A 24,809-nucleotide genomic window follows, 5' to 3' on the forward strand; every position below is an offset into this window, starting at 1 on the left:
AGGCTCCACCCTAATGATCTTAGAATTGCTTTTCTGGGGGTTATTCTCGTGCTAGGAATCCCCTTAGCTCCGGCCCCCACGGGCCCCCAGACTGGCAGCAGAGGCAGTTCCAGGGCCTGGGTGAAGGTCTCACAGTCGTCCCACAGCGGGTAGCACAAAGGCCCATGGGGGGACCTGGGGCAGAAAGCCAGGCCCTGAGAGGGGAAGGAAGTAGTGGGCAGAGCTCCCTGCTCCCCCAGCTGGATTAAGAAGAGAGATAAGAGGGGCAGGTTGGGCAAGAGGAAGTGGGCTAGCTGAGCTGGGCTGGGACTGAGCTCCCTGGCCCCAGGCAGTGTTGGGGCCACGCACCCTGAGCAGGCACCTAGAGCTGAGGCCTCTCTGAGGGAGAGTGCCAGCAGCCCTCTTGCCCTAAGTATTGTCATCCCAGGCCCTGGGCACAGAGCAGAGGAGAGAAGCCTGTCAGGAGAGTCCAGTGGAGACTGGTGGCCAAGAGTTGCTCAGGGCAGCTGTGTGTGGAGTGGTGGCTGGTCAGTGGAGGTTCCAGGCCTCGGCCAGGCGCAGAGGACCAGCAGGAGAGAGTTAAGTGTGCGGCAGTGACGTGATTGCCTCACTTGCACCTCATTTTCATGGGGAGGAAGCATTGAGAAAGAGGAGCTGGGTGTTCAGCAAACTTTGCTTATTCAAAACACTCAATCCCAGCTGGGCCCTGCCCCACCCTCAGCTCCCACCTCCAGGGTGGTCCCAGCCTCACCAGCCTCTGGGAGACACCCCTGCGCTCTGGACCCCACCTCTATGGAGGTCCCTTCCCCTGGTGAGCTCCTTGCTCCCTCCCCTCAGTCCCTGCCTGGGCAACAGTGTCCCCAGCAGGTCCCCCTATTGCTCCTTCTCCAGTCCCCCAGCCGCATCTGACCGGGACTACCCCTGGGACCGAGAGGCCCCTGCTCCAAGGAGACGGGCCGCATGACCCTCCTCTCTGTCCTGAAGAGCACAGAGAAGGAAGCCCCGAGCAGGAAGTGCTGAGGCACGAGGCACAGGGTGAGGGCGGGGGCTTCAAGGAGGGCAGCCTGGGCAGACACAGGAGCAGTGACCACAGCCCCCACTGCAGGCAGGCGGGAGGAGGCTGATTTAAAAGGCAGATGGGCCTCTGGCCGAAGCACTCAACTCTGCAGCCAGCCACTGCCACCTGTGGGCTCTAAGAGCACCCAGACTTCCGGACCTACTGGGGCGGGTGCCATGTGAGCCCAGCTTGGCTCCCCTCCTGCCTGCCCTCCTTCCTTCCCTCATCCTACGAGCCTGTGCCAGCGCAGCTTCTCCAAAGAGGGACGCTTGGTACCATGTCTCTGCTCAACTCTGTCCTGCTGCCCCGCAAGGTGAAAAGTTATCTAAGCCAAGGGGAGCGCTTCATCAAATGGGACGATGTGAGTGGGGCCGGGGCCGTGGGCTGCGGGGGAACTGGGGTGGTGGCCGAACTGCTAAGGGCTTTGCTAGGGTGAGTGGGTTGGTTTATGTCTGCCAGGATCCAGGCGCCGCTGGTATGGCTTGGCCAGGCAGCTGTCACAACTGCCTGGATAAACAAACCTAGGGGTGAGAATGTGTGCCCCCAGCATGTGTCCCTGTCCCTGGGCTGTGGGAGATAAGGCTCTGCGTCTGGATGTGAAAAGAGGGTGAGCTGCCTGGGTGGCCGTAGGAGGATGTTTTTTGGGGTCTGGGTCTGTCCTCCCCAAAGTCCCCAAGAAGAGCAGGGTTTGCTGCTCTAGGGTCTCAGCGTTAGTGGGAGGAAAGTGCGCCCCAGAGCTGAGGCAGGGCCAGAAACAGAGGTGTACCAGGCCCCTACACCCAGCACAGACACCTGCTCTTGCCCCAGCAGGATGCCCAGACTGGAATCCTTCATCCTTCCCCATCTGGCCCTGGCCCTGGCCCAGGGAAGCCCTGCTCCCTCTTGGGCTTCTGTGGGGCAGCCACTACAGGGTCCTGGACCCCAAGTGAGAACTGATGGCTTCTGCTCCCAGGGGCCTGGGAGGGAATGGACTGACTTCTGCTTCTGCTAGCTGCTCTCAGCCTGGCTGCCTGACGTCTGCCTGTCTGCAGGGGAAGGGGGAAGTCACTTCTTTGCCCTAGATGTCTGTCTCCGCTCTGTCTGCTCCTTCCCAAACGGGGCCTGCTTCCCAGACTCTGGTCCTCCCAGACCCTAAAAATGTTGTGTTGCTGTGGGCCAGGGATTCTCTTGGGCTGGTGAGGAGAACCATATGGGGCTCCTCCTTCAGGGAGGGGAGGCTGCTGGGCTGGCGCACTGTGAGAGTCAGTTCCGGCTGGTCCCAGGAGGGGAACAGGAAGGCTCTGGTGGGGAGGGGAGAGGGCCCTTAGGGCTGGCTCATGCTCCAGGCAGGTGAGATGAAGAGGGCTCTCAGTCTGTGAATTAAGGCAGCCTGGGGCTCTGGCCCTTCGGGGCTGAGCTAAATTGAGTAATCTTGTTGCCATGACTATGGGGAGGGGGCTGTGGTGAGGAGCTTTCTGCTTTCCTAGGAGTGGTGTGGTTGTGCAGTATGGTGGTGGCACGTCCCAGGAGCCTGTGGAATGAGGGAAGTGGCTCAGAATGAAAAGTGAAGTGGCCTCTCTCAGTTCCTCTGGGAAGTGTGTGTAACCTGACTGGGCAGGGGGTCATTAGGGGTGGGGACACGCTCTGTGACGTTCTCTGCAAGCCAGCACCTGTATACCTGGCTGCCCGTTCCCCTCCCCAAGGCAGAACCCTGCGCGATCCTGGATCCTGACTTCCAAGAGTAGGAATCTCTCAGGCCTAATCACAGGGCGCATTCACCTGTGAGACGGGCCTCTGCCCCAGGCCACCTCGGGCCTGGTTGGCAGATGACCTGGGTATGTCAAGCCACATTGAAGAAGCATGATACCCAGAACATAATGAACTCTGGGCTTCATTTTGTCTCCCACAGCGCCTTACAATGCATTTGGTGGGAGAAGCTCTCCTCCTGCCTGTGGAAAGAAACTCAGCCAGTCACAGGACATTCCATTTGCTCTTGGGGAACAGACAACCGTATGGTCATTTTTCCTCGCAAAACCCAGTCTTATTTCAGAAACTAGCTGTAATTCAACTCCAACCTTAATTTAGAATGACACCTTCTGCCCTCTTCCCTCTGGGAACAGCCTCCAGTGGGCTGCAGGCCCCCTGGAAAGGCCTGTGGTGGATTCCCTGCTCCTCCTCCAAGGCCTGCAAGGGACGGGGTGCAGGCTGGGAAAGGGGTATGAAAGTTCTAAACTGAACAGGTGCTCTCAGAAACCGGCTCACACACTCTGGGCTTGGCCGAAGGTTAAGGCTTATTCTTCCTCTGGTGCACAGTTTTGAGGATTCTCCCCCTGAGCCAGGGCTCTCTTTCTTAGGGTCCTCCTGCCATCTCTGTGTCAGGAGGTCACACAACTACCTCTCCAGCTCCTGCGAATCCAGTTACCACCTTCAGCTGCCTGTGGCTTTGGACTCTCTGCCCCTCTCTCCCAGAGGCCCACTCAGGACCCCAGCAAATACTCACGTGTCCATTGCCCCACTAGTCTCTGGGGTTTCTGGCTCGTCTAGCACCCTGGTGTCTCAGCCTCCAACAGTCAGCCCGTCTGTCACCTGCTTGGTTTCCTGGGCAGGAGTCACACCCAGACTGCTATGCTCCACAACTGCAGGGGTGGCTGAAGCTCTCCAAGGGCAGCTGAAAGCCCACACTAGGCTGCAGGTGAGGGGTCAGGCAGCCAGCCCTCCCCTGGGGTGGGAAGCAAACGGAGCTCACCACGCAGCTTTCTCCAAAATTAGCCTCCTCACAAGCGTTGTCTTCATGCCACCTCTAACCACCCCTCTTCGGAGGACCTTTCTTGGGGCCATTTCCTTTGTAAATTCTGCATGTGGTTTGGTTTGGTGTGCAGCAATGACATGCCTTCTTGGAAACTTCAGGTTTAATATCTTGTTATAGATTCATACAAAGACCGTTAAAATAAAAGGTAGCTCTGAGCTCTGTGAGTGGAGTGGGAACTTAGAGGTGAGTGCATTCATCCTTCACTTGCTCCTTCAGCAACCACGGGGCACAGAGCCCATGGTCTAGGACAGGCTCCTTTCCGGGGAATCCACAAACCCCGGGGGATTTCCCAGATGGGCTTCTGGGTCTCAGAACCAGCCCCCACCCCGCTGTCCCAGCATGTTTCAGGAAAGGCTTTTCTGAAGAAGTGAGGCTTCTTGACGGTATTTCAGGTGGAGGAGGGGTGGCTGCTTAGGCTTGGAGGTGGGGGCACACACAGCATCTATGGGACAGTCGATGGATGGGGTGGGGGCTGTCCACGGAGGGGAGGCCCAGGCACGCGGGAAGCCAGGTTGCAGCTGGATTGTGCCGGGCCTTGGACGCAGGCACAGGAGTTGGGCTCTTGGCTCTCACTGTGTTGAGGCTCCCGGGGGTAGCATGGGGAGAGACATTCTACCCCTTCGGCTGAGTTGTGGCCCTTGAACACAGGGCAGGTCTGGGCCAAGACCCTGTTTGGGGTCTAGAGGGGAAACCCTCTTCTACTCCAGAAATGCCATCTCCAATCCTCTACCCCTCTCCACCCCTGTTCAGAGCTTCAGAGGTTTATGCCCAACCCTTAGCTCTGGAGAACAAAGGCAAATGCCTGTGGCCACCTGGGCTGCCACCTCCTAGGGAGATGGTGAGCTCCAAAACCCTCGCCTGAAGTCTCGGAGCTGGGAGCTGACTCCTTCTCTCTGCAGGAAACCACAACAGCCTCCCCGGTTATCCTCCGTGTGGATCCCAAGGGCTATTACTTATACTGGACGTATCAGAGTAAGGTGAGGCGGCCATACCTACTGGGAACCTGAGCTCCTGCTGATCCATTGAGTCAAAGCAACCTCTTGACTATGTGGGGGTGCAGGGGGGTAGAGGCGTGGAGTATAGAATGACTTGGAAGGGGGACTCTGGGGGATCTCCTGTGGGCGGGGCTATTTGCTTTGGAAGGGAGGATGCAGTCACTCCAACCGTGGCTGCCTTGGGCCCAGATGCTCCAGCCTTAGCCTGCCTTGGAGAGAGAGCGAGAGAGAAATGAAAATGAGCCGCTGCTGAAGGCTGGTTCTCGGGAGGAAGGGAGGCGGAGCCTGGGGAGAGTCCGGATGGTGGAGGGCTGCCTGCAGGACGCAGTTGCAGCTCCGGGGTAACTTGAGTGGCCAGGGAAGGAACGGATGAGAGGAAGGGAGGAGGGTCACCATGCATAGGGAGAACCTGATCGTTGGGAGGGGAATGTTGGGGTCCGGGCGACCCCACACAGTCTTGGCATCAAGACAGGACAATTGGCCAAGACGTGAGGGGGTATGGAAGCCCCCTCCTCCCTGCTCTTCGTTCCTGACCTGACTTTTGTGTCATATCCCTCCCTCCCCTCCAGGAGATGGAGTTTCTGGATATCACCAGCATCCGGGACACCCGCTTTGGGAAGTTTGCCAAGATACCCAAGGTGGGCCCAGTAGCAGCCCAGGCTCAGCATGGCCACCAGCTCCACGGGGCTGGAGCAGGAGTCCCTTCCGGGGCGGGGGTGAGAGGGGTGGGGAGCCTGGTCTCTGGAGCAAGGGGAAGGCTGCCTGGGCCAAGGAGGGGGCAGGGCTGCTCCCGGGCTTGCTGGGGCTTCAGTCCTAGGGCACAGCGAGCAGAGATGTTGCACAGCTAGCTCCTGCCCCTGGAGCACCCCAGGCTTTCTGGGAGGTTTGCTTGTACCCCACACTCCCTGATCGGTTTGCCTATATTTGCCTAATGCTGGTAGGAAAATTGCAGGAAGGCATTGATGGGAAGTAGGATTTTCTGACACTGGGAGCTAAGTAGCTATCTTCAAATGAAAAATGACAAACCAAATACGCAGGACTCCCAGGCCCCATGGCCTTGGTAAATCTCTTCCTATGGGCCTCTGCCTCACCGTCCCAGCCCCTGGAGTCAGGGATAGGAAGGTGCTGAGGCCTGTGGCTGTTAAGATGGGGATGGGATTCTGCCCCAGGGGGCCACAGTTCAAGTAGCTGAGAGGGAGGGACAGGGAGAGCCACAGTGGGCAGGGATGGGGGCACACCTCCGATCCTAACCATGTCACCACTTGCTGCAGAGCCAGAAGCTCCGGGATGTCTTCAACATGGACTTTCCTGACAATAACTTCCTGCTGAAGACACTCACTGTGGTGTCCGGACCCGACATGGTGGACCTCACCTTCCACAACTTCGTCTCCTACAAGGAGAACGTGGGCAAGGTGCGCACTGGGGGTGCCTGGCCTGGAGCTTGGCACTGAGATAGCCTGGTCTTCCTGAGAGACAGGCCTGGGCCACGGGGTGGTGGGGGCACCTTCGCGGTCAGGGGCCTGACTGCTGTGCTCTTGGGGCCTGCAGGACTGGGCTGAAGATGTACTGGCTCTGGTCAAGCACCCGCTGACGGCCAATGCCCCCCGCAGCACCTTCCTGGACAAGATGTGAGTGCCTGCCTCCCTGGCCCTAGCGTGTGGGGCTAAGGGTGCCAGCCTTGGGGCGTTGACAGGCTGCTTTCTGCCCCACCAGCCTGGTCAAGCTCCAGATGCAGCTCAACTTGGAAGGGAAGATTCCTGTGAAGAAGTGAGTTTCCTCTACTCCCTCCCTGCACTTCTCTCCAGCTCCCCAGAGCCTTCCCTCTCCAGGCCTGACCCCTCTCCTTGTCTGGTGCCTTTCTCTGCTCCTTCAGTCTTTTCCAGATGTTTCCTGCTGACCGCAAGCGGGTGGAAGCTGCCCTCAGTGCCTGCCACCTCCCAAAAGGCAAGGTGAGTGGTTCCCCCGTCCCCAGCCCACCTCAGCATTCTCCTTCTCACCTGAGCTGGCTACAACCAGAGGGCAACTTACCCAGGCCTGGTGCAGGGTGAGGAGGGCAGGAATGACAGCACAGTCCTGGCCAACAGCCCGAAATGCCAGTTAACCCTGGAGCCACTGGTTTCTGACACCAGGCACAGAGACAGAACCAGGACAAGGGGGGCGAGGTGCTGAGTTCAGAGCAGGTTGGTCCGTACCCCCTACCCTTGGTGGTGGTGGGGCAGTGGTCAGTGTCCAGGGCAAGCAGCGGGGTGGGTGCCTTCTCATCTAGCCTTGGAATGGAAGTTGAAAGTGGATGGTTTCAGGCGCAAGCCTGGTGGTGCAGTAGTTAAATTTGCACGTTCTGCTTTGGTAGCCCAGGGTTCGCAGGTTTGAATCCCAGGCGCGGTCTTATGCACCGCTTGTCAAGCCATACTGTGGTAGGAGTCCCACATATAAAGTAGAGGAAGATGGGCATGGATGTTAGCTCAGGGCCAGTCTTTCTCTGCAAAAAAGAGGAGGATTGGCGGCAGATGTTAGCTCAGGGTTAATCTTCCTCAAAAAAAAAAATTAAAGAAAAAAAAAGAAAGTGGATGTTTTCAGCCTGGAAGAGTGAGGCAAGGCTGGCAAGACGGGGAGGCAGTCTGCAGGGAGCTGAAGGCTGCAGAGACTAGTTTTGCAGCGGGGGAGGGAGAGGAACAGAACCAAGGGTGAAAGCTGTCAGGACACAGACTTCAGCACGACACGGAAAACATTTTTTCTTTCTTTTTAGTTGATTAATGTTTTATTACAAGTTATATGTGGGCTCACCCCATGAGATGCCTTATGTGAATTACAAAAAGGAGCCCTCTGGGCAGATGCAGCCCTGACCAGGGTTCATGCCTGGCCATGAGAGAGGATCTCAGCCCCCGACCCCCTCGGCCAGTGCCTTTGTGTAGGGCACCACATGAACCTCACAGAGTCTTTTCTCCTGGTAGGAATTTGGAACATTATAAACAAATAAAACTAAGACCTCATTGAGCACATGTTCACCTGAATCCCGGGAGGAATACTTCCCCCACTGTCACAGCTCTCCATTGCTGCCAAGCCCTTGGTGCAGTCAGTCACAGGGGACGCAAGCATGGGGTTGGACAGAGGGTGGGAATGGGCTCCTGCTGAGGGCCCTACAGCCAGCACTGCTTGCTGCTGTCAGCACACATTCACCCTCCTTTTCTCCTGGCTCCTGAGCTCCCACCTTGGCTAAGCATCCTTGTTTATCAGCTCTCCTTGTGTCCCAGTAGGGGCCACTGACCAGCCTTTGCTTGCAGCTGAGAAGTCCGAGAGCCAGTCTTAGGGAGATCCCGTCTAGCTCTCCCACTGAGACCCTCTGCTCCAAACTAAGATAGATGTCAGCCTTTCTGTATGATCTTGGAAGACAGTCCGTGGCTTCTTCTGGGATGGAATGCAAAGGCACAGAATCCCTGAATGCCACTAATCTACTTTCTATTTCTATTTATATAGATTTGCCTCTTCTGGACATTTCGTGTAAATGGAACGATGCAATATATGATCTTTGATGTCAGGCTTCATTCACTTAGCATAATGTTTTCAAGGTTCATCCATGTCATAGCTTGTATCAGTATTTAATTCCTTTTTATTGCTGAATAATATTCCATCGCGTGGATATGCCACATTTTGCTTATCTGTTTGTCAGTTGATGGACATTTGGGTTGTTTCCTCTTTTTGGCTGTTGTGAATAACACTGCTATGAACATTCGTGTACACGATTTTGTCTGGACATATGTTTTCAGTTCTCTTGGGTATATACCTAGGGGTGGAATCATTGGGTCATATGGTAACTCTACATTTAACATTTTGAGGACCTGCCAAACTGTTTTGCCAAGTCACTACACCATTTACCATGCCACCAGCATTGTATGAGAGTTCCAGTTTCTCCATATTCTCACCAACACTTGTTATTGTCTGTCTTTTTCTTATTTTAATCATCCTGTGAAGCAGTATCTCATGGTTCTGATTTGCATTTCTGTAATAACTAATGTTATCGAGCATCTTTTCATGTGCTCATTGGTTATTTGCATACCTTCTTTGGAGAAATGTCTATTCAAATCCATTGCCCATCTTTCAATTGGGTTGTCATTTTCCTGTTAAGTTATCCTTTATTGGATATCTGATTTGCAAATATTTTCTCTCATTCTTTGGGTTGTCTTTTCACTTTCTTCATGGTGTCTTTCAAAGCACGACAGTTTTTAATTTGGATGAACTCCAATTTATCTTTTTTGTTCTTGTTCCCCGTACTTTTTGGTGTCTCCAACTATTATTATTAAATTGTCTATTTCTCTCTTCAATCTTTTCAGTTTTTGCTTCACGCTTCTTGGGGCTCTGTTGTTAGGTGCGTTGTTTGTATTCAAAATGCTTCTTTTTGAAAATTTATCCTCCACTTAAAAAAGAAAAAGATAGCCCACTGCTCTGGCAAGCAGCCCCATTTACTTCTGACCTCTTTTCTCCCGGTTCTGGTCATTCTTTGTTATGATCCAGCCCCAGCCAAGAGACTGGCTGTTGTCCGGATTCAGGGGCAAAGCAAACCAGCTAAGCATGCTCTCTGCTCAGCAACCAGGGCCGTGAAAAGTGGGTGCTTGGGGTGTTCTTGAGGCTCTCCCTGGGCCCTCCCTCTGACCAGGCCCCCTTGTGCAGGGCTGGGCCTGGTTTGTGGTTCTTAACGCTGAGAAGGTGATGGCAGGAGTGTTCGGGTGACTCTCTATCCCCCCAGAATGACGCCATCAATCCTGAGGACTTCCCGGAATCCGTCTACAAGAGTTTCCTCATGAGCCTCTGTCCTCGGCCAGAAATAGATGAGATCTTCACTTCCTAGTGAGCTTCTTGGGCTGGGCTGGGCAGGGGGACAAGGTCATGGCTGCAATTTCCATCCACCATGCTGGCAATTAGGTGGCTTCACTGGAGAAGGGGGTTGTTTGAGCCCCAACCCCAGCCCAGGGAATATAGGCCTGTGCTCCTCTCTCTGGCCTGCAGCCATGCCAAGGCCAAACCCTACATGACCAAGGAGCACCTGGCCAAATTCATCAACCAGAAACAGCGGGATCCCCGCCTCAACTCCTTGCTGTTCCCGCCAGCTCGGCCTGACCAGGTGCAAGGCCTCATCGACAAGTACGAGCCCAGTGGCATCAACGTGCAGAGGGGTGAGGATGAAGGGAACCCCTCACCCTCCACGGGCCTGTCCTGCCCCAGCAGCTGGGCTGCGGCCCTGACAGCAATCCCCTGTCTCCCAGGCCAGTTGTCACCTGAAGGCATGGTGTGGTTTCTCTGTGGGCCGGAGAACAGTTTGCTGGTCCAGGACAAGCTGCTGCTCCACCATGACATGACACAGCCACTCAATCATTACTTCATCAATTCCTCACACAACACCTACCTGACAGGTGGGCCCTGAGAACTCTATTGCTGACCTCTCCTTTTATGGGGGCTGCTCCTGTTCCTTGAATCTCCCGCTGGGGTTGCCCGCGGGCTGCCAAGAGGACAGACTATGATGGAGTGGGTGGGAAGAGCTGACTGCCCTTGCGTGAAGCCCCTGACCTGCCCCCTCCCTCGACCTCAGCCGGTCAGTTCTCAGGCCTTTCCTCGGCTGAGATGTACCGCCAGGTGCTGCTGGCTGGCTGCCGCTGTGTGGAGCTGGACTGCTGGAAGGGGAAGACCCCCGACGAGGAGCCCATTATCACCCATGGCTTCACCATGACCACAGACATCTATTTCAAGGTGAGCCTCAGTGTGTGGAGGCTGGTGGCAGGGGCACTAGGGACGGGCCTGGGCCCCAAGCTTTCTGGGGCTGTAGGGAGTGAAACTAGAAAGGAGGAATGGCTGGGAGGCCTTGGACCAGTGTGGGGACTAGAGAGGACCAGAGGAGACAGGGGGCCAACAGTGGCCCTCCAGCTGTATGTGTGTATTGAAACTGGGGGGTGGAGGAGGGTGCCATTGGCGGAGGAGAAGCCTGGAGCCCTGACCCCATCTACACTGAGTGCCTTTCTCCTCCAGGAGGCAATTGAAGCTATTGCAGAAAGTGCCTTTAAGACCTCCGCCTACCCTGTCATCCTGTCATTTGAAAACCACGTGGACTCGTGCGTATCCAGGCCCATTCAGCTACCTTCTCTACTCTGTCCCCGTCTCCTGCACAGCTGCCCTCCCCCCAACTTACCCTAGCCTCCAGCCATGCCCTGCAGCTCTCTACCATGTCTCAACACAATCTCTGTGGGACCCCAGGCTCTCTTGCCTGTGTCCCTGCCTCCCCAACCTCCTAGGCCCCTGATCTGGGTCATCAGAGGGCACAAAAGGATGGACAAAGGGTTGGAGCAGAGCTGCTGAGCCCCACCCTACTTCTGCTCCCTGCAGACCTCGCCAACAGGCCAAGATGGCTGAGTACTGCCGGACGATGTTTGGGGACATGCTGCTCACAGAGCCCCTGGAAAAGTTCCCAGTGAGTAGACTCTGCCGTGGGGCATCTGGGCCTTGGGGCTGGGACCCTGGGGCAGGGTGGAGGCCTGGTTAAGGAGGCAGATATTCTCAGAGGATGCTGGGGTTCATTTGGGAGGATCATGAGGCTGGGATCCTACCAGCTGCCACGTGTCCGGCACTGTGCTAGACTGCAGGGGGACATTAGTGACAAAGATGCAGTCGCAGCCCTCAGGTTGCTTACCCCCTCGTGGGGAGACAGACAAGTAACCAGACCATTACAACCAGTGGTTGCTATGGGAGGAGAGTCCTAATCTGGTCTTGGGGATCAGGGAAGGCTTCCTGGAGGAAGTGATGGCTAAGCTGAAACCTGAGGGAGAAACTGGATCTGTCTTGGTGAGAGTGGGAAAGGGTTCTAGGCAGGTGGCATAGGTGAGAGAGAACATCATTGTCTGAGGAACTGGGATACGCTGGGTCAGGCAGGGGTTTAGTGCACAAGGGGAGGTTGGTGAGAGGCTAGGCTGGAGAAGCAGGCAGGGGGCAGATAGAGCGTGGTTTGGTATGAAGGCACTTAGGCTACACTGTGAAGGTGAGGAGATGGTGCTGACACTCTCTCCTCTCCCACAGTTAAAACCAGGCATCCCCCTGCCCAGCCCTGAGGATCTCCGTGGCAAGATCCTCATCAAGAACAAGAAAAACCTGTTTTCCGGCCCAGCAGACCCCAGCAAGGAGCTGGATGGGGAGGCTGAGGGCAGACCCCCACCCAGTGATCCTGTGGGTGAGGACACAGGTGAGTCATTCTGGGAAGAGTGGGGATGGCAGTGGGGCATCTGGAATGGGAGAGGGGCTGGACCTGGAGGGGATGTGCCAGGGAGCCGGGCTGGTGTGGGGCCCCCCTGCCCCAGTGCTCACAGCACTGTGTGTGGCAGTGTGGGCTGGTGAGGAAGGGACTGAGCTGGAGGAGGAGGTGGAAGAGGAGGAAGAGTCAGGAAGCCTGGACGAAGAAGAGATGAAGAAGATGCAGTCAGATGAGGTGAGTAGGGACAGCCCCAAGGCCCTTGTGTCTCCACTGTAGAGCTTCCCGGGGTGGGGGGCGGTGTGTGGGGCCACATCCCTAGGCTCTGTACTGTCCTCCTCTTCCCCACCCTCCTTTCTCCTCCCTAGGGTACAGCGGGCCTAGAGGTGACAGCTTACGAGGAGATGTCCAGCCTTGTCAATTATATCCAGCCTACCAAGTTCATTTCCTTTGAGTTTTCTGCCCGTGAGTTAGCATGGGGTAGGACTGGGGGTGTGGGTAAGCTAGAAGTTAGGCTAGATTCAGGAGAAAGCCCTTAAGAAGTGTGTCTTGACACCAGAGCAGCTTGACGGGTGGGAGAAGGGGGGCGGTCTCCCCCTTCCTTGGACTCAGGGCTCTGTCTATAAATACCCAGCAGAGGAGTCAGGCAAAGGGCATACTGAAGTGGCAGTGGCTCCCAGTTTCCCGGCACTGAACTGAGGAACTTGGCACCAAGCAGAATGCTCTGGAATGTGTCCATGACAGGCAGTTCACTTATGACAGGCCACCTCATCCTGGCTGGCCTGGGGCTCCTGCAGCCTCCTGCAGGTTCTGTGACTCCCAAGCTCAGAAGCCCCGGCCCCAGGGCATGAGAGCTCCTGGGAGGGGGTGGAAGGCAGAGAAAACCAGCCAGTGCACATCTTTCCCTCGTACCCCTCCCTTTCTGTGCACTGCTATGCTGTTTGCCTTCATCTTCTCCATGCATACGCACAGGGCAGTCCTCTCACCCTCTGTGTGTGTCCACAACATGAACACCTCTTTGTGTGTATGCTTGTGCACAGTGTATACCTCTGCAATGTTGCCTCTTCATCCCTGGCCCCATAGCCTGCACCCCCACCTGTGCCCACCCATGGCATGTACTGTCCTTGGTGTGTATCTCTCACCTCGTGCCCCCTGCCCCCGGCTCATGTTCAGTCATAGCTTGCCCACGTCACTCTCTGCACATCACAGCATGTTCCTGACCCCCTGGGCTCCTCCTAGCAGGTTCCACACACTCTCTGTGCCCCCACTCTCCAGGACTGTGGCACACACCCCATCCCGGTGCATATCCACTACATATACCCTTTACCCCCAGTGCACAGTTATCCACATAGATCTGCATGCGCCCCCTGCTGGGGTGGGCCCCCCTAAACCTCAGGGCTCAGTGGAAATGCTAGGTTGGAGGGATCTTTGTGCTGGAGGGAGCTGTCCCAGAGGGGACAGCAGGACTGAGGGAGGGGCCAGCCTGACATGGACTCCCTTTCTCCTTTCTCTCCTCTACAGAGAAGAACCAAAGTTATGTCATCTCCTCCTTCACAGAGCTCAAGGCTTATGACCTGCTCTCCAAGGCCCCCGTACAGTTTGTGGAGTATCCTTGAGGCCTCAATAGCCAGGGGCCCTGGTTGGGATGGAGAGATGGGGAAGGCCTGGGGACAGGCTCGCAGGGGGGCTATTGGGTCCTCCTGGTGCATGCAGCCTCGGCCGACCTCCTATACTCTGGGGCAGCTACAACAAGCGCCAGATGAGCCGCATTTACCCCAAGGGCACCCGCATGGACTCCTCCAACTACATGCCCCAGATGTTCTGGAATGCTGGTTGTCAGATGGTCGCCCTCAACTTCCAGACGATGGGTGAGGGCACTCCCAGGCCTCTAAGAACCTTCCCTTGCCCCCTGCCCTCCTACCTTCACTCCATCACTGTGGGGGTCTTTAGAACAGACCAAGGTGTCCCGGTGTTTGTTTAGGCTCTGGGAGCACATGCAGGTTTGTGAGCGTTTAGGGGTATAAATGCATTAGCTCATGCCTATAGGATTGCATGTAGACGAGTATGGACGTGAAGATGCCAGGGTGCTGGCATGGGTTCTGGCTGCTGTGCCTGAGAGGGACTGTGGGACCACCTGCTCCACTGGCCTCATCTCCCACTATGAGCCTGAAGTCTGGTGGTGCTTTGCTCCTGCTGACTCCAGGTCGTGGACTCTTCCTGAATGATGAGACACCCTAAGGAACCAGGCAGGGACATGAGCAACCCTCATCCTCACGGTCTGCCCAACCTCCCCATTCACAAGACAGGAAAGGCTGGGAAATGTGGAAATAGAGAGTGGGTGCAGACACAGGGCCAGGCTTTGCTCACTGAGTGCCCTTGCCCCCCCAGACCTGCCCATGCAGCAGAACATGGCGCTGTTTGAGTTCAATGGCCAGAGTGGCTACCTCCTCAAGCATGAGTTCATGCGCCGGCAGGACAAGCAGTTCAACCCTTTCTCTGTGGATGGCATCGACGTGGTGGTGGCCACCACTCTTTCCATTACGGCAAGGCCCTGAGGCGGACAGGTGGCCGGGAGGGCTGGGGTCTTGAGGAGAAAGACACAAGGGCCCCATTCCTCCATTCCCAAACCCCTCCCCCGATATTCTGAAAACTTCAGCCCCAGCCAGTTTGTGCATAGCAAGTTGCCTTGGAAACTGCCTCCTCCTCAGCACTGGAGGCTGCCTCTTGGTCCCCATGGAAACCAAGGGGAAGGGCTGAGGTTGGGGTGGGGGAGGGGAGAAGAGTGGGCAGAGTAGGGCAGCAGGAGCCCCAGGCCCTGGGGGAGGGTGCTATTCCTTCCTTGCCTGGGTGGGAGGTGGGGAGGCCCACACCTCTTCCCTGAATGCTGGAAGCACACTGGTCACGGAGCTCAGCTGTAGCCCTCAGTGGCCAGAGCTGAATGAGGCTCTTCACAGTACCCTAGAATGGGTGTTTCAGCTAGAGGAGCTGGAGGTCCCAGGTGCTGGGGAGAGCCTGGGCGGGGGAGCTGATGCCGGCCTCCCATGGGCCCCCACCCTCAGGTGATCTCTGGGCAGTTCCTGTCAGAACGCAGTGTGCGCACCTATGTGGAAGTGGAGCTGTTTGGCCTTCCTGGGGACCCCAAGAGGCGCTATCGCACCAAACTGTCACCCAGTACCAACTCCATCAATCCTGTCTGGAAGGAGGAGCCCTTTGTCTTTGAGAAGGTTTGGGGGGGTGGCTAGGGCAGGGTAGGGGTTGGAGTCTGTCTCTACTTCTTGGCTTCTACTTATAGAAAAGAGGAAGTAAAGGGACTTCCTTGATCCCCCTCCTCTCCACACCCTCACCCTGTGCCCTCTGAGTTTCAAGAGTCCAAAAGCCAAGTTGACAGAAATTTACTTGGTGGGCAGGATTTGTCTGTGTGTGCATGTGTGTGCGCGCATGCGTGTTTATGTTGGGACTAGAGGCAGAAATGTGAACTCCCAGACCACGGTGCGGGGTCCCATGGAATCATGGGGGTCTTTTGCCCCCATTGGATACTCACTGGCGAAGCTCCCAAGGGCCATCTGCACCAGGATCCCAAAGCCCTGGGCTCTTTATCCAGCCCTCTGCCCTGTGTGAGACCAGCCACGGCCTGAACTGTGAGGATGGCTCTGTGTGTGGCCTCGCGTGTGCCCTCTGTCCTCGCCAAATCTGGGAGCATCTGTCATGTTCTTACACTGACCCTAAGACTTCTGGAGCCCGCGGAGGTGGTGGTGGGGGCAGTGTGGCCGCCCTCTCCCGTCCCCAGTTTGTCTTGTCCTGAACTCTCCGTAGATCTTGATGCCGGAGCTGGCCTCCCTCAGGGTGGCTGTGATGGAGGAAGGCAACAAGTTTCTTGGACACCGCATCATCCCCATCAATGCTCTGAATTCTGGTAAGGATAGGGGTCCTTCTTTGCTCTTCCCAGCAGGCCAGCATCAGGAGCCTGTCCTGGGGGCGGGGGGTGGAGGGCAGCTTTAGGGAGGTGGCCCTGAGACCTTACCTAACCCTCTTATGTTATCAGCCCTAAGGAGTGTGGCAGGAGTAGGACCTCTACAAGAAACGGATGGGGCGGGGCGGGGCGGGGGTGGGTGGGTGACAGAGGCCCACCTAACAGATTGTCTGTAATTTCCTAGAACTACTGGGGCAGTTTCCCAAGTAGCTGACACTTACTGGGCATTTAAAATGAGTTAAGGGCTTATAACACATTCTCACTTAATCCTAACAATAACCACATGAGGTAGACACTATTCTCCCCATTTCACAACTGAGGAAAGTCTCAGAGATTTAAAGTAACCTGCCCAAGTTCACACAGCCAGGCAGGTGCAGGACCAGACTCAGATCTGGCCTCTCTGACTCTGAAGCCAGAAGTCTGGAGTACTGGGCTGCTCCTGTGCAGTGCTGGGAGGCAACGGGCTCTGGCTTACTGCCCACCCCATCATGCCCAACAGGATACCACCATCTATGCCTGCACAGTGAGAGCAACATGCCCCTCACCATGCCTGCACTCTTTGTCTTCCTGGAGATGAAGGACTATGTACCTGACACCTGGGCAGGTAGGAGGCCCCTGGCATGCTGGGAGCCCCAGGCTGTCCATTGCCCTCCCTCTTCCGCAAGCCAGCCTCCAAAGTGGGGAGGACAGGGTATCCTGGGATGAGGGTGGGGGAGGCTTCCAGGTATATCTCCATACCAGGCCCGTGATGCCTCTGTGCACCCAGATCTCACCGTGGCCCTCGCCAATCCCATCAAGTTCTTTAATGCCCAAGATAAGAAGTCTGTGAAGCTCAAGGAAGCCATGGGAGGTCTGCCTGAGGTCTGTGTTGCCTGGTCCCTTGCTAGGGACCCCCAGGAACTTTGCCCTCAAGTGGGAGGATGAGGGAGGGGGCGGAGTCCCCGCCTCAGAGATAGAGAGCTGTTGGAGCCACCTTCCCAACCCGCTCTCCCTGCACAGAAGCCCTTCCTGCCTGCGAATCCAGTTCCCAGCCAGGTCAACGGGGCACTGGCCCTAACGAGCAATGGGTCAGCAGGTATGCACTGCTGGGTCCTCCTACCTATTGGAAGGGGCTCGACCTCTCTGGCCGCACCCATAGGCACATCCCAGCTCTTTCAAAAAACTAAGACTTTGACCAGGGGAGGGAACAACTGCATCTGAAGCCTCAGCGCTGGGAGAGTGCGCTGCGGGGGCCCTTACTGCCACCCCTGGGGGCAAGGAGGAGCCCAGCGGAGCCAAGGGGCGCCCAGGCCCCTGAGAGCCCGTCCTGTGGCTCTTGCAGGAGCTGGGGCCAGGGCCAGGGAGGAGGTCACGAAAGAAGCTGCAGGTAAGTTCTGCTGAGTCCGAGGGATCTTGGGGACGCGCCTGGGGCGAGTCCAGGGCTCCTGGGAGCTCTTGGGCGGTGGCACGCCTCACCTCGGCCCCCGCAGAGCCACGGACCGTCAGCCTGGACGAGCTGCGGGAGCTGAAGGGCTTCGCGAAGCTGCAGCGGCGGCACGAGAAGGAGCTTCGGGAGCTGGAGCGGCGCGGCGTGCGGCGCTGGGAGGAGCTGTTGCAGAGGGGCGCGGTGCAGCGGGCCGGGCTCGGGTCGCCGGGCGCGGGGGGCGGCTGCACGGGCCGCAGGCTCGGCCCGGGCAAGGGCTCCCGCAAGAAGAGGTAAGGGCGGCGGCGGCGCTCGGCCCTCCGGGGCACGGGCGGCCCAGGGCTCAGGGCCTGTCCCCCGTGGCTTCCTCAGGAGCCTGCTAGGTGGAGAGGAGCCCACCGGGGCCGCCCCGGGCGAGGTCCCCGAAGGTGAGGACGCGCACGTGCAAGAGCTGCGGGACAGGCTGGAGTTGGAGCTGCTGCAGCTGGGCGAGGAGCACTACGATTGCATCCTGAAGCGCAAAGAGCAGCACGTGGCTGAGGTGCCAGGGTGGGGGAGGGGAGGAAACACAACGCAACCAACCCCTAACCCATCCCCTAACCCACCCCCGCACGACCAAGGACTGCCTTCTAAACCCATCCTTCCTCTCCCCGCAGCAAATCGCCAAGATGATGGAGCTGGCCAGAGAGAAACATGCGGCAGAGCTGAAGACCCTCAAGGAGACCTCAGAGATGTACGACTGCCTCCCACCCCCGCCTGACTCTCTCATCTCCCGGGAGGGCTTAGGCTCAGCAAAACATTGCCCTGATGCCTTTCTGTCTGCAGTGACATCAAAGAGATGAAGAAAAAGCTGGAGGCCAGGAGGCTGGAACGGATCCAGGCCATGATCAAGATCACCACGGACAAGATGGCCCAGGAGAGGTGAGCCCCAGAGGGGAGGCCCAGGGCTGCAGCACTGAGCAGGAACTGCTGCAAGTAGGAAGGGGCCTCCCTACAAGGGGATCCTGACTTGCTTCCCAGAGATGCACCTGTCCCCTGGCTCTTGAAAGTTAATCTCACTTGTGTCACCTCTGATCAGAGTGTCCTCCTTAGGCAAAACACATGCCAACACTATCTGAGCAGAGAGGAGAATTTAACAGAAAATCAAGCATGCAAAGAGGCAGGTGACACCCTGGAACACCTGCTTCCCACCTGTGCTTTCCCATGCATGCCTTGAAGGACAGTGCGTTTCAGAGAGGAATCCTTTCCATCAGAGGGCCCGGGGCTCAGTGGCCCCTCAGACGCTCCTTGGGTCCCCATGCCTACCCCTCTGGCTGACTCCTGCCCCGATAGCATATTTCTCATTTTGCCTACGCCTTGAGGAGTCTTTATCTCATCCAACTCTTCCCAGGGGTCTCCTGTTCTCTCTGAAACTCTGATCACCCCAACAGGTTGAAGAGAGAGGTTAACAACTCCCACATCCAGGAGGTGGTGCAGGTCATCAAGCAGGTGTGTAAGGGCTGTGTCCTTCCCAAACACACACACACACTCCCTCCCTCTCTCCATAGGAGAGAAGAGGTGGCCCCAGGCCTTTACCTTACCCTTAGGAGATGCATTGGCCAGAGCATCCCAGTGCAGCTAGGGATGGGAGGAGGCAGCGCAGGAGATGGGGAGCCCCTAGGCGGTGGTTGGGATGCCAGCCTAAAGGGGTCTCTTCTGGCCAGCTGCCCTGGATGGAAACGATATGGGCTAGCTGGCTAGAGGAGGATGAGATTGGGGTGGGTGGGGAAGAGGGAGTGAGGGGGCTTCCTGAGCCTCCAAGGAGTCAGAAGAGGAAGGAAAGCCCTGCTGAGAACAGAGCTGAAGCTCCCCTGGGGATTATTAACAACAGTAACAGAGCTGCCATCCACTGCGTTTTGACCTTATGCAGGCGCTAAGCCAGGTGCTGCATGTGAACCGTCTTGTGTAATCCTTGCCAATCCAGCAAGCCAGTGCTCTTAGCCTCGTTTCACAAATTTAAAAAAGCTGCTCAAAGGTTAAGGAATTTGTCCAAAGTCTTAGAGCTTGTTAACCGGGATTGTAGCTGGAATCCCGCCCAGGCTACCTGTCTGTGCTGTCCTGATTCCTGGCCTCTTGCTCCCACCCAGATGTCAGAGAACCTGGAGAGGGACCAGGAGAAGCTGGAGGAGAAGCAGGCAGCCTGCCTGGAACAGATCCGGGAGATGGAAAAGAAGGTGACAGGGACTCTACCCTGGTCCCCAGCAGACTTGGCCTAACTCGAGGGTGTAAAGGGGCCCAGGTCCAGGGAGCTGCCAGTCTGAAGGTTGCGGGAGGGGGACTCACCCCTCACCAGTGGGTCACAGGCTCTGGTTCCCATGGGGTCCTGAGGCCCTTTCAAATGAGGCAGCTCTGCAGATCCCTGCTTGGTTGGCACACTGTCTCCTCAGAGACTCCCTGCGGGGCTCCACTACCCACCCTGCCTCCTAGTCTTCTGGAGCTCTGAACAGACCGGGCATCTCCTTGTTCCACTGTCCAGGGGAGGGAGAGTGGGCAGGTGGCCCCTCCTGAGCCAGGCGGTGGTCCTTGCTCTCCCCGCAGTTCCAGCAAGAGGCGCTGGCAGAGTATGAGACCAGGATGAAGGGCCTGGAGGCCAAGATGAAGGAGTCGGTGAGAGGCTGCCTCAGGGCCTGTTTCCCCTCAGAGGCAGAGGACAAGCCTGAGAGGCCCTGTGGGGCCTCCGGGGAGCTGTGTGAGCAGGACCCACTTACAACAGAGGCAGATACCGAGGAGAGCCGCCTCTGATGCCCTCATCCTGCTGGGACATTCTGCAAGGACGTTCTCCTGTGTCTGGGACGTGGCTCCATCCCCCCAGGAGGAAAGCCCCAGTACTCTAAGGCTGTGGGAAGCTGGGGTCCCTTGGATGCTGGTGCCCCTTCCTCAACAGCAGGGCTAAAGGAGGAGGCAGGAAGGAGCTACGACCAGGCAGGGGTCCATCTGGGGCCTAGAGGTCCTCTCCAAGCTGACTCCCTGCTCCTCATCCTTCTCCTTCACTTCTGATTCAGTGTCACATATTGCTTGAGGGCAAATGAATATGGACTGGGAGGCTGGAAATGGGGTTCTGGCCCCGTTCTGCCTTTCCTAGTGTGCAGCTAGTGGTACCCCACTCTGGACTCAGTTTCCAAACCTGGAGGGTTAGGCCTGGCCACCTGGAACCTCCACTCTAGCACCTGTAGTTCAAGCAGGACCAAACTCCAAACCTCCTTGCCATAAAGTGGCGGCTCACCAGGCTTCTAGGTCCCATCTCAGGCCTGCCAGAGATGGTCAGCTCCTGGATACGGAGCCTACCACTACCTGCAGGCTCCATGGGGACCGTGGCTCCCAGGATCCCAGCTGAAGCCCCTTCCCTCGCCTCCTGCCTGTGGGGGATGGGAGGCTGACACGGAAAAGCTGCCTCAGCTGTCTGGCCCTCAGGCTGATGAGATGACTGGGGCTGTGGCTGGTGGTGAGGGGAGAAGCATGGCCTTTTGGGTACTCTCCCACCCAGAGCCTGGCTCACCCCTTTTCCTAGGCTTGGACGGGGTACTTCCTAGTATGTACCCCCGCATCAAGGTCAGCATCATTTTCTCTCCTGACTTCATAAGGTTTATTTATTTTTCTCCTTACTCCTACTAAAGAGTCCTGTTCCGATATTTCCTGCCTAAGCCTGGCCTCTGTTCTACAAAGAAATGCCCCTGAAATGAAGCAGGCTGGGGGAGAAAACCCTTGAGAGCTGAACGCTGGGGTGAGGTCCCTTCCGGAGCCCAGTGGAATGGCCCTGCCTCTGGGCTTAACAAGGATTCACTTCCCCTTCTGTGGCCCTGATGCCACAACCACTGGAAAATGATGTCATCCCTCTTTTCCACTCCCCACCCAGATGTAGCTCTTCCTAGTCTCCACCCTCAGGGCTGGAGCAGAAGAGACTCATGCAAAGGTGGCCCCCACCCTCTTGGGGAGTCACAAAACTTCAGGCTTCCTGGGCCCTTTTAGGCACGCAGAGTGGTCAGATTCTCAGGCCCCTATGGCAGTCATGGTTGACCCCAACACTTGCTGTAGAGGGGCTTCTGGGCAGCCATTCTCTGCACCTATGACATGGTTCCAAATCCCAAATGGGGACAGGCACTGGCTTGGGAGAGGCAGGACGGGGTTGATTCTGGGAAGAGGTTGTTTTCCCATCAGACATTTATGGCAAATGCCATTAGCCGTGAGCACCTGTGCCTTTGGAAAATAAACAGGAACCACCCCCATCCCTCTGGGGGCCTACCTCTGGGAACCTAGCAGTCCCTGGCTGCAGGGTGAGGCTAGGGGGCGTGCTCATTCCTAGGAGTAAGGCCTGTCATTGACCAGCCTGCATACACGCTGGATACAGCTGAGGGTGAGACACCTCCACCCCAGGGCAGTGCCCTGTCTTCAACCGTCCAGCTAGGCACTCAGCAGCCTCATCTTCCCCCCAACCCAGGGGTAGAACCAGGGAAGGATGAGGATCCAGGGTAGAGGAACTCCCTGACCTGGGCATGGGGGCCTAAGCCAGAGCCCGTGCCTAATAGGGCCCACCGGGCAGCCCCCAGCTTTTGCCAATGACTGGTCAGGGGAAGGAGACTGCCTTTCCTGCGCCTCAGCCAGGCTGGGCAGAGTCTCTGAGCCCCCAGTCTGGAGCTGGGAAGCCAGGAATGGGGAAGGGGATGCAATCCTGCCTCCTGGAGAGGCTTCTGCAAAGCAGGCTGGGGGATTCCCCTGAGGCCAGGTCAAGATACCCAGCTCCCTGCTTTCTGTCCTCTGGAAAAAGGGCAAGGTGGCCCCTGGGGAAACGGCATCGTCTCTGGGCCCTGGAGTTGAATTAATCTCTGGCTGCAGGTGATGCCAGAGGAAATGATATCCTCCCTCAGGGCTCTGGGGCAGGTGAAGGGCAGCTGGGTTCCATTCCTGCTGCGTATCTATGGGGCTGGGGCAAGGTTCCCTATCCACCCATCATGCCTCAGTTTCACCTTTTGCATAAAGGGTCCCTACCCCCTTTCCAATTCCACTGCTGATTCAGATACCAGAGTCCCCTGCTGACTCACCCCGCCCCCTGCACCTCCCCCACCTCAGCTCTCTGGATCTCCCAGCCACGTGCCACCAGGCCCAACCCTGCTGAGCTGGTGCAACGTGACAGGTTGAGGGGGCTGGTGACACTTGAAGAAAGAGGGGACCTGGAAGGGGGGGCAGCTGCAGACAGGGTGACAGACTGCAGACCTGACTCGCCTCTGGGAGGAAGCCCTTTTGCCAGCCTGGGGCCGGTAGGGGGAGAGGCTCCGCAGGTGGGAGAGGAGGGGCGTGCGGAGGGCCTGCCTGCCCCCTGGCTGCCAGGCTCCATCTCCTGTCAGCCTTCAGCTCCCTAAACGACAGCTTCTAATTCCGGCTGTTGGTGCCTCTGCGCTCTGCAGCAAAGTCTCAGCTTTTTTTCAGCTTTGCTATTTCTTTTCTGTTCAGAACATACTGAGCCCACAGGCAAGTCAGAGCAAAGGCTCCAGGGCCTGAGACCTGGCACCACCCCCCCATCCCACTACAGGCCTGGCTGGGTTGGCCATGCCAGCTGGGGCAAATGGAAGCAGCTGCTCCTTGCAAAGAGTACCTGGCTTGGTGCTCTCTGCCAGGCCAGGGCGATGCCCTGACGGGGACCTCCCCCAGCTCCTCTGCTTCCCTGGAGCTGTCTCCATCCACCGCAGAACAAGGCCGTAAATGAGGCAGACTTGTCTCAAGGAGGAGGGGAAATGGCTCTTTAGGACCAAAGAGGTGCCCATTCCAGTTTCCTCCTGCTTCTCTCTTCCATCTAGGGGGTGTCACTGCCTGGCTTGTCGGACTGGCCTGCCACACATAGGTTCCAGGGGGCCCCCTTCCCCTTCCTCTGGAAACAGAGAAAAAGGGAAAGAAGCAATTTCATGCTGCAGAAAAGGGGAATTGAGTCATGAAGGAAAGAAAAGCCTTTCTTCTGCTATCTGAGTAAATAGGGAGAGCATTCTTGCATCCTTACTGGGGTCGGAGAGACTATACCTGGCCCTGGGCGACACCTCAGGAGGTGTCCCCAGGTCTTGGGGGGATTGGGCTTCCTGCTTTCGGGATCACTGTGCGGCTTCCCCCCCCCAACTCTCTAGCTTGCTCTTGTGTGAAGCAGGCAGGGCTAGTATTATCGGCTTCATTTTGCAGATGAGAATCTGCAGGCCTGTAGCCACTCTGCTAGTAAATGCCTCCAAGCTGGGACTTAACTCTGATGTCAAATACTGTGCCCTTTCTATGACGCTGTGAGAGAAAACTGGCAGAGTCCTGAGCAGGGGGATTAAAAAATGCAAAAAGACAAAAGGGGGGCTTCCCAGTGTGTGCAGGTACACGTCACATGCTTCCCCCAAGACAGGCGGAAGTGGAGCCCCTGCTCCCTGGCTGGGCCCTGGATGCCCCGGGGACTTCCCTGGAGCCTGGAGAGAGGCAAGAAGCCCAGGGTGCATGACCAGGTGCCAACTTTGCCACTTACCCTCCTGGGCCCACTGGCTTGTTCCCAGAGGCTGACTTCTCTTCACCCCATACCTTTCCCCAGGCAGCCTCTGCTGCAAAGCTTCTTGTCACTGCTCTGCCCAGGTAGAGGACACCTTTATTCTTCCCTTAATTCCCTGTCTTTCATAGGAAAGGACCCTTTAAAGCAGCGCTCAACACTGTCCCCTAAAGGTGTTTTTCCTGCTTCCATGCCCTTGCCTCAGTAACCCCTTCTGGAATGTCTTCCTTATTTCTTAGCAGCCAGGTCGCACACATCCTTGAAGACCATCTCAGAAACCCTATCCTCAGAAGACCCCAGAGCCCTCCGCTCCCCACGACTCCATCTTTTCCTCTAAGGACTGTCTCGGTTTTGCATTTACCAGAGGCATTCAGCCCTCAGCTGATAACCTCCACTTCTTTGTCCTGGGCTTGTCGTCCTGCTGGAGAGCAGAGGTCTCTTCCATCCAGAATGGAACTTCTGCTTCTGTGTTGCCCACAGCTGGGAACATAATACCTGGCTCATGAAAAGTCTCAGTAAATTCTGTAGTTGTACCTGATTCACTTCGCACTTTGCAAATATCCATTCCAACCCTACTCACCCTCCCACCTCCCTGCGGCTCTGAGGCGCCCTGACTCCCCTCCTTCAAGGCCTGCGCCCCCCTCCCCCCGGCCCCGGCCCCCAGCCGCCCCCAGGGGCGTGCAGCCGGCCAGAGGAACGTGAGATGCAGTGGTTTTTCCACACCCTATTGAATCGAGCTCTTTTCTCGTCCTTCCTCTCCGAAGGGGTCAGCTAGTGGCCAAGGTCAGAGCCTTGTGGTCTGGGGGTGGTTTTGTGCTCAAGAGGGAGACCGGA

At 57.0% G+C, this 24,809-nt stretch overlaps 1 protein-coding gene across 4 annotated transcripts; it reads left to right on the top strand.

The window, feature by feature from the left end:
- The first annotated feature begins 1,008 nt into the window (after positions 1-1,008).
- Positions 1,009-24,512, top strand: PLCB2 (phospholipase C beta 2). 4 transcript variants are annotated; one of them, XM_014847347.3, is made up of 32 exons: positions 1,009-1,418; positions 4,745-4,822; positions 5,410-5,478; positions 6,112-6,252; positions 6,389-6,468; positions 6,554-6,607; positions 6,714-6,789; positions 9,582-9,682; positions 9,842-10,008; positions 10,099-10,245; positions 10,422-10,579; positions 10,856-10,938; positions 11,210-11,294; positions 11,897-12,059; positions 12,199-12,302; positions 12,434-12,530; positions 13,587-13,671; positions 13,809-13,933; positions 14,454-14,608; positions 15,125-15,289; positions 15,879-15,978; positions 16,535-16,639; positions 16,802-16,896; positions 17,035-17,110; positions 17,357-17,401; positions 17,505-17,730; positions 17,810-17,978; positions 18,094-18,170; positions 18,263-18,358; positions 18,868-18,925; positions 19,564-19,650; positions 20,015-24,512. In XM_014847347.3, the coding sequence occupies exons 1-32, from the start codon at positions 1,335-1,337 to the stop codon at positions 20,216-20,218; spliced, it is 3,555 nt and encodes a 1,184-aa protein (XP_014702833.1). In that variant the 5' UTR covers positions 1,009-1,334; the 3' UTR covers positions 20,219-24,512. The 4 variants fall into 4 exon arrangements, with proteins under 4 accessions (XP_014702833.1, XP_070359700.1, XP_014702834.1 ...); XM_070503599.1 differs by lacking the exons at positions 19,564-19,650; positions 20,015-24,512 and having other exon boundaries at positions 18,828-18,910; XM_014847348.3 differs by lacking the exons at positions 17,035-17,110; positions 17,357-17,401; positions 17,505-17,730; ... (4 more) ...; positions 19,564-19,650; positions 20,015-24,512 and having other exon boundaries at positions 16,777-16,896.
- Positions 24,513-24,809: the final 297 nt, after the last annotated feature.

The sequence above is a fragment of the Equus asinus genome, chromosome 2 (assembly GCF_041296235.1).
Source record: "Equus asinus isolate D_3611 breed Donkey chromosome 2, EquAss-T2T_v2, whole genome shotgun sequence".
In the NCBI taxonomy this organism is placed as follows: domain Eukaryota; kingdom Metazoa; phylum Chordata; class Mammalia; order Perissodactyla; family Equidae; genus Equus; species Equus asinus.

Bases quoted from the DNA above. Each gene is read 5' to 3' on its own strand.
- PLCB2 (XM_014847347.3), top strand. From the start codon at position 1,335: ATGTCTCTGCTCAACTCTGTCCTGCTGCCCCGCAAGGTGAAAAGTTAT. The intron at 6,469-6,553 runs GTGAGTGCCTGC...CTGCCCCACCAG, and splicing joins AGCACCTTCCTGGACAAGAT to CCTGGTCAAGCTCCAGATGC. The intron at 16,640-16,801 runs GTAGGAGGCCCC...CTGTGCACCCAG, and splicing joins TGTACCTGACACCTGGGCAG to ATCTCACCGTGGCCCTCGCC.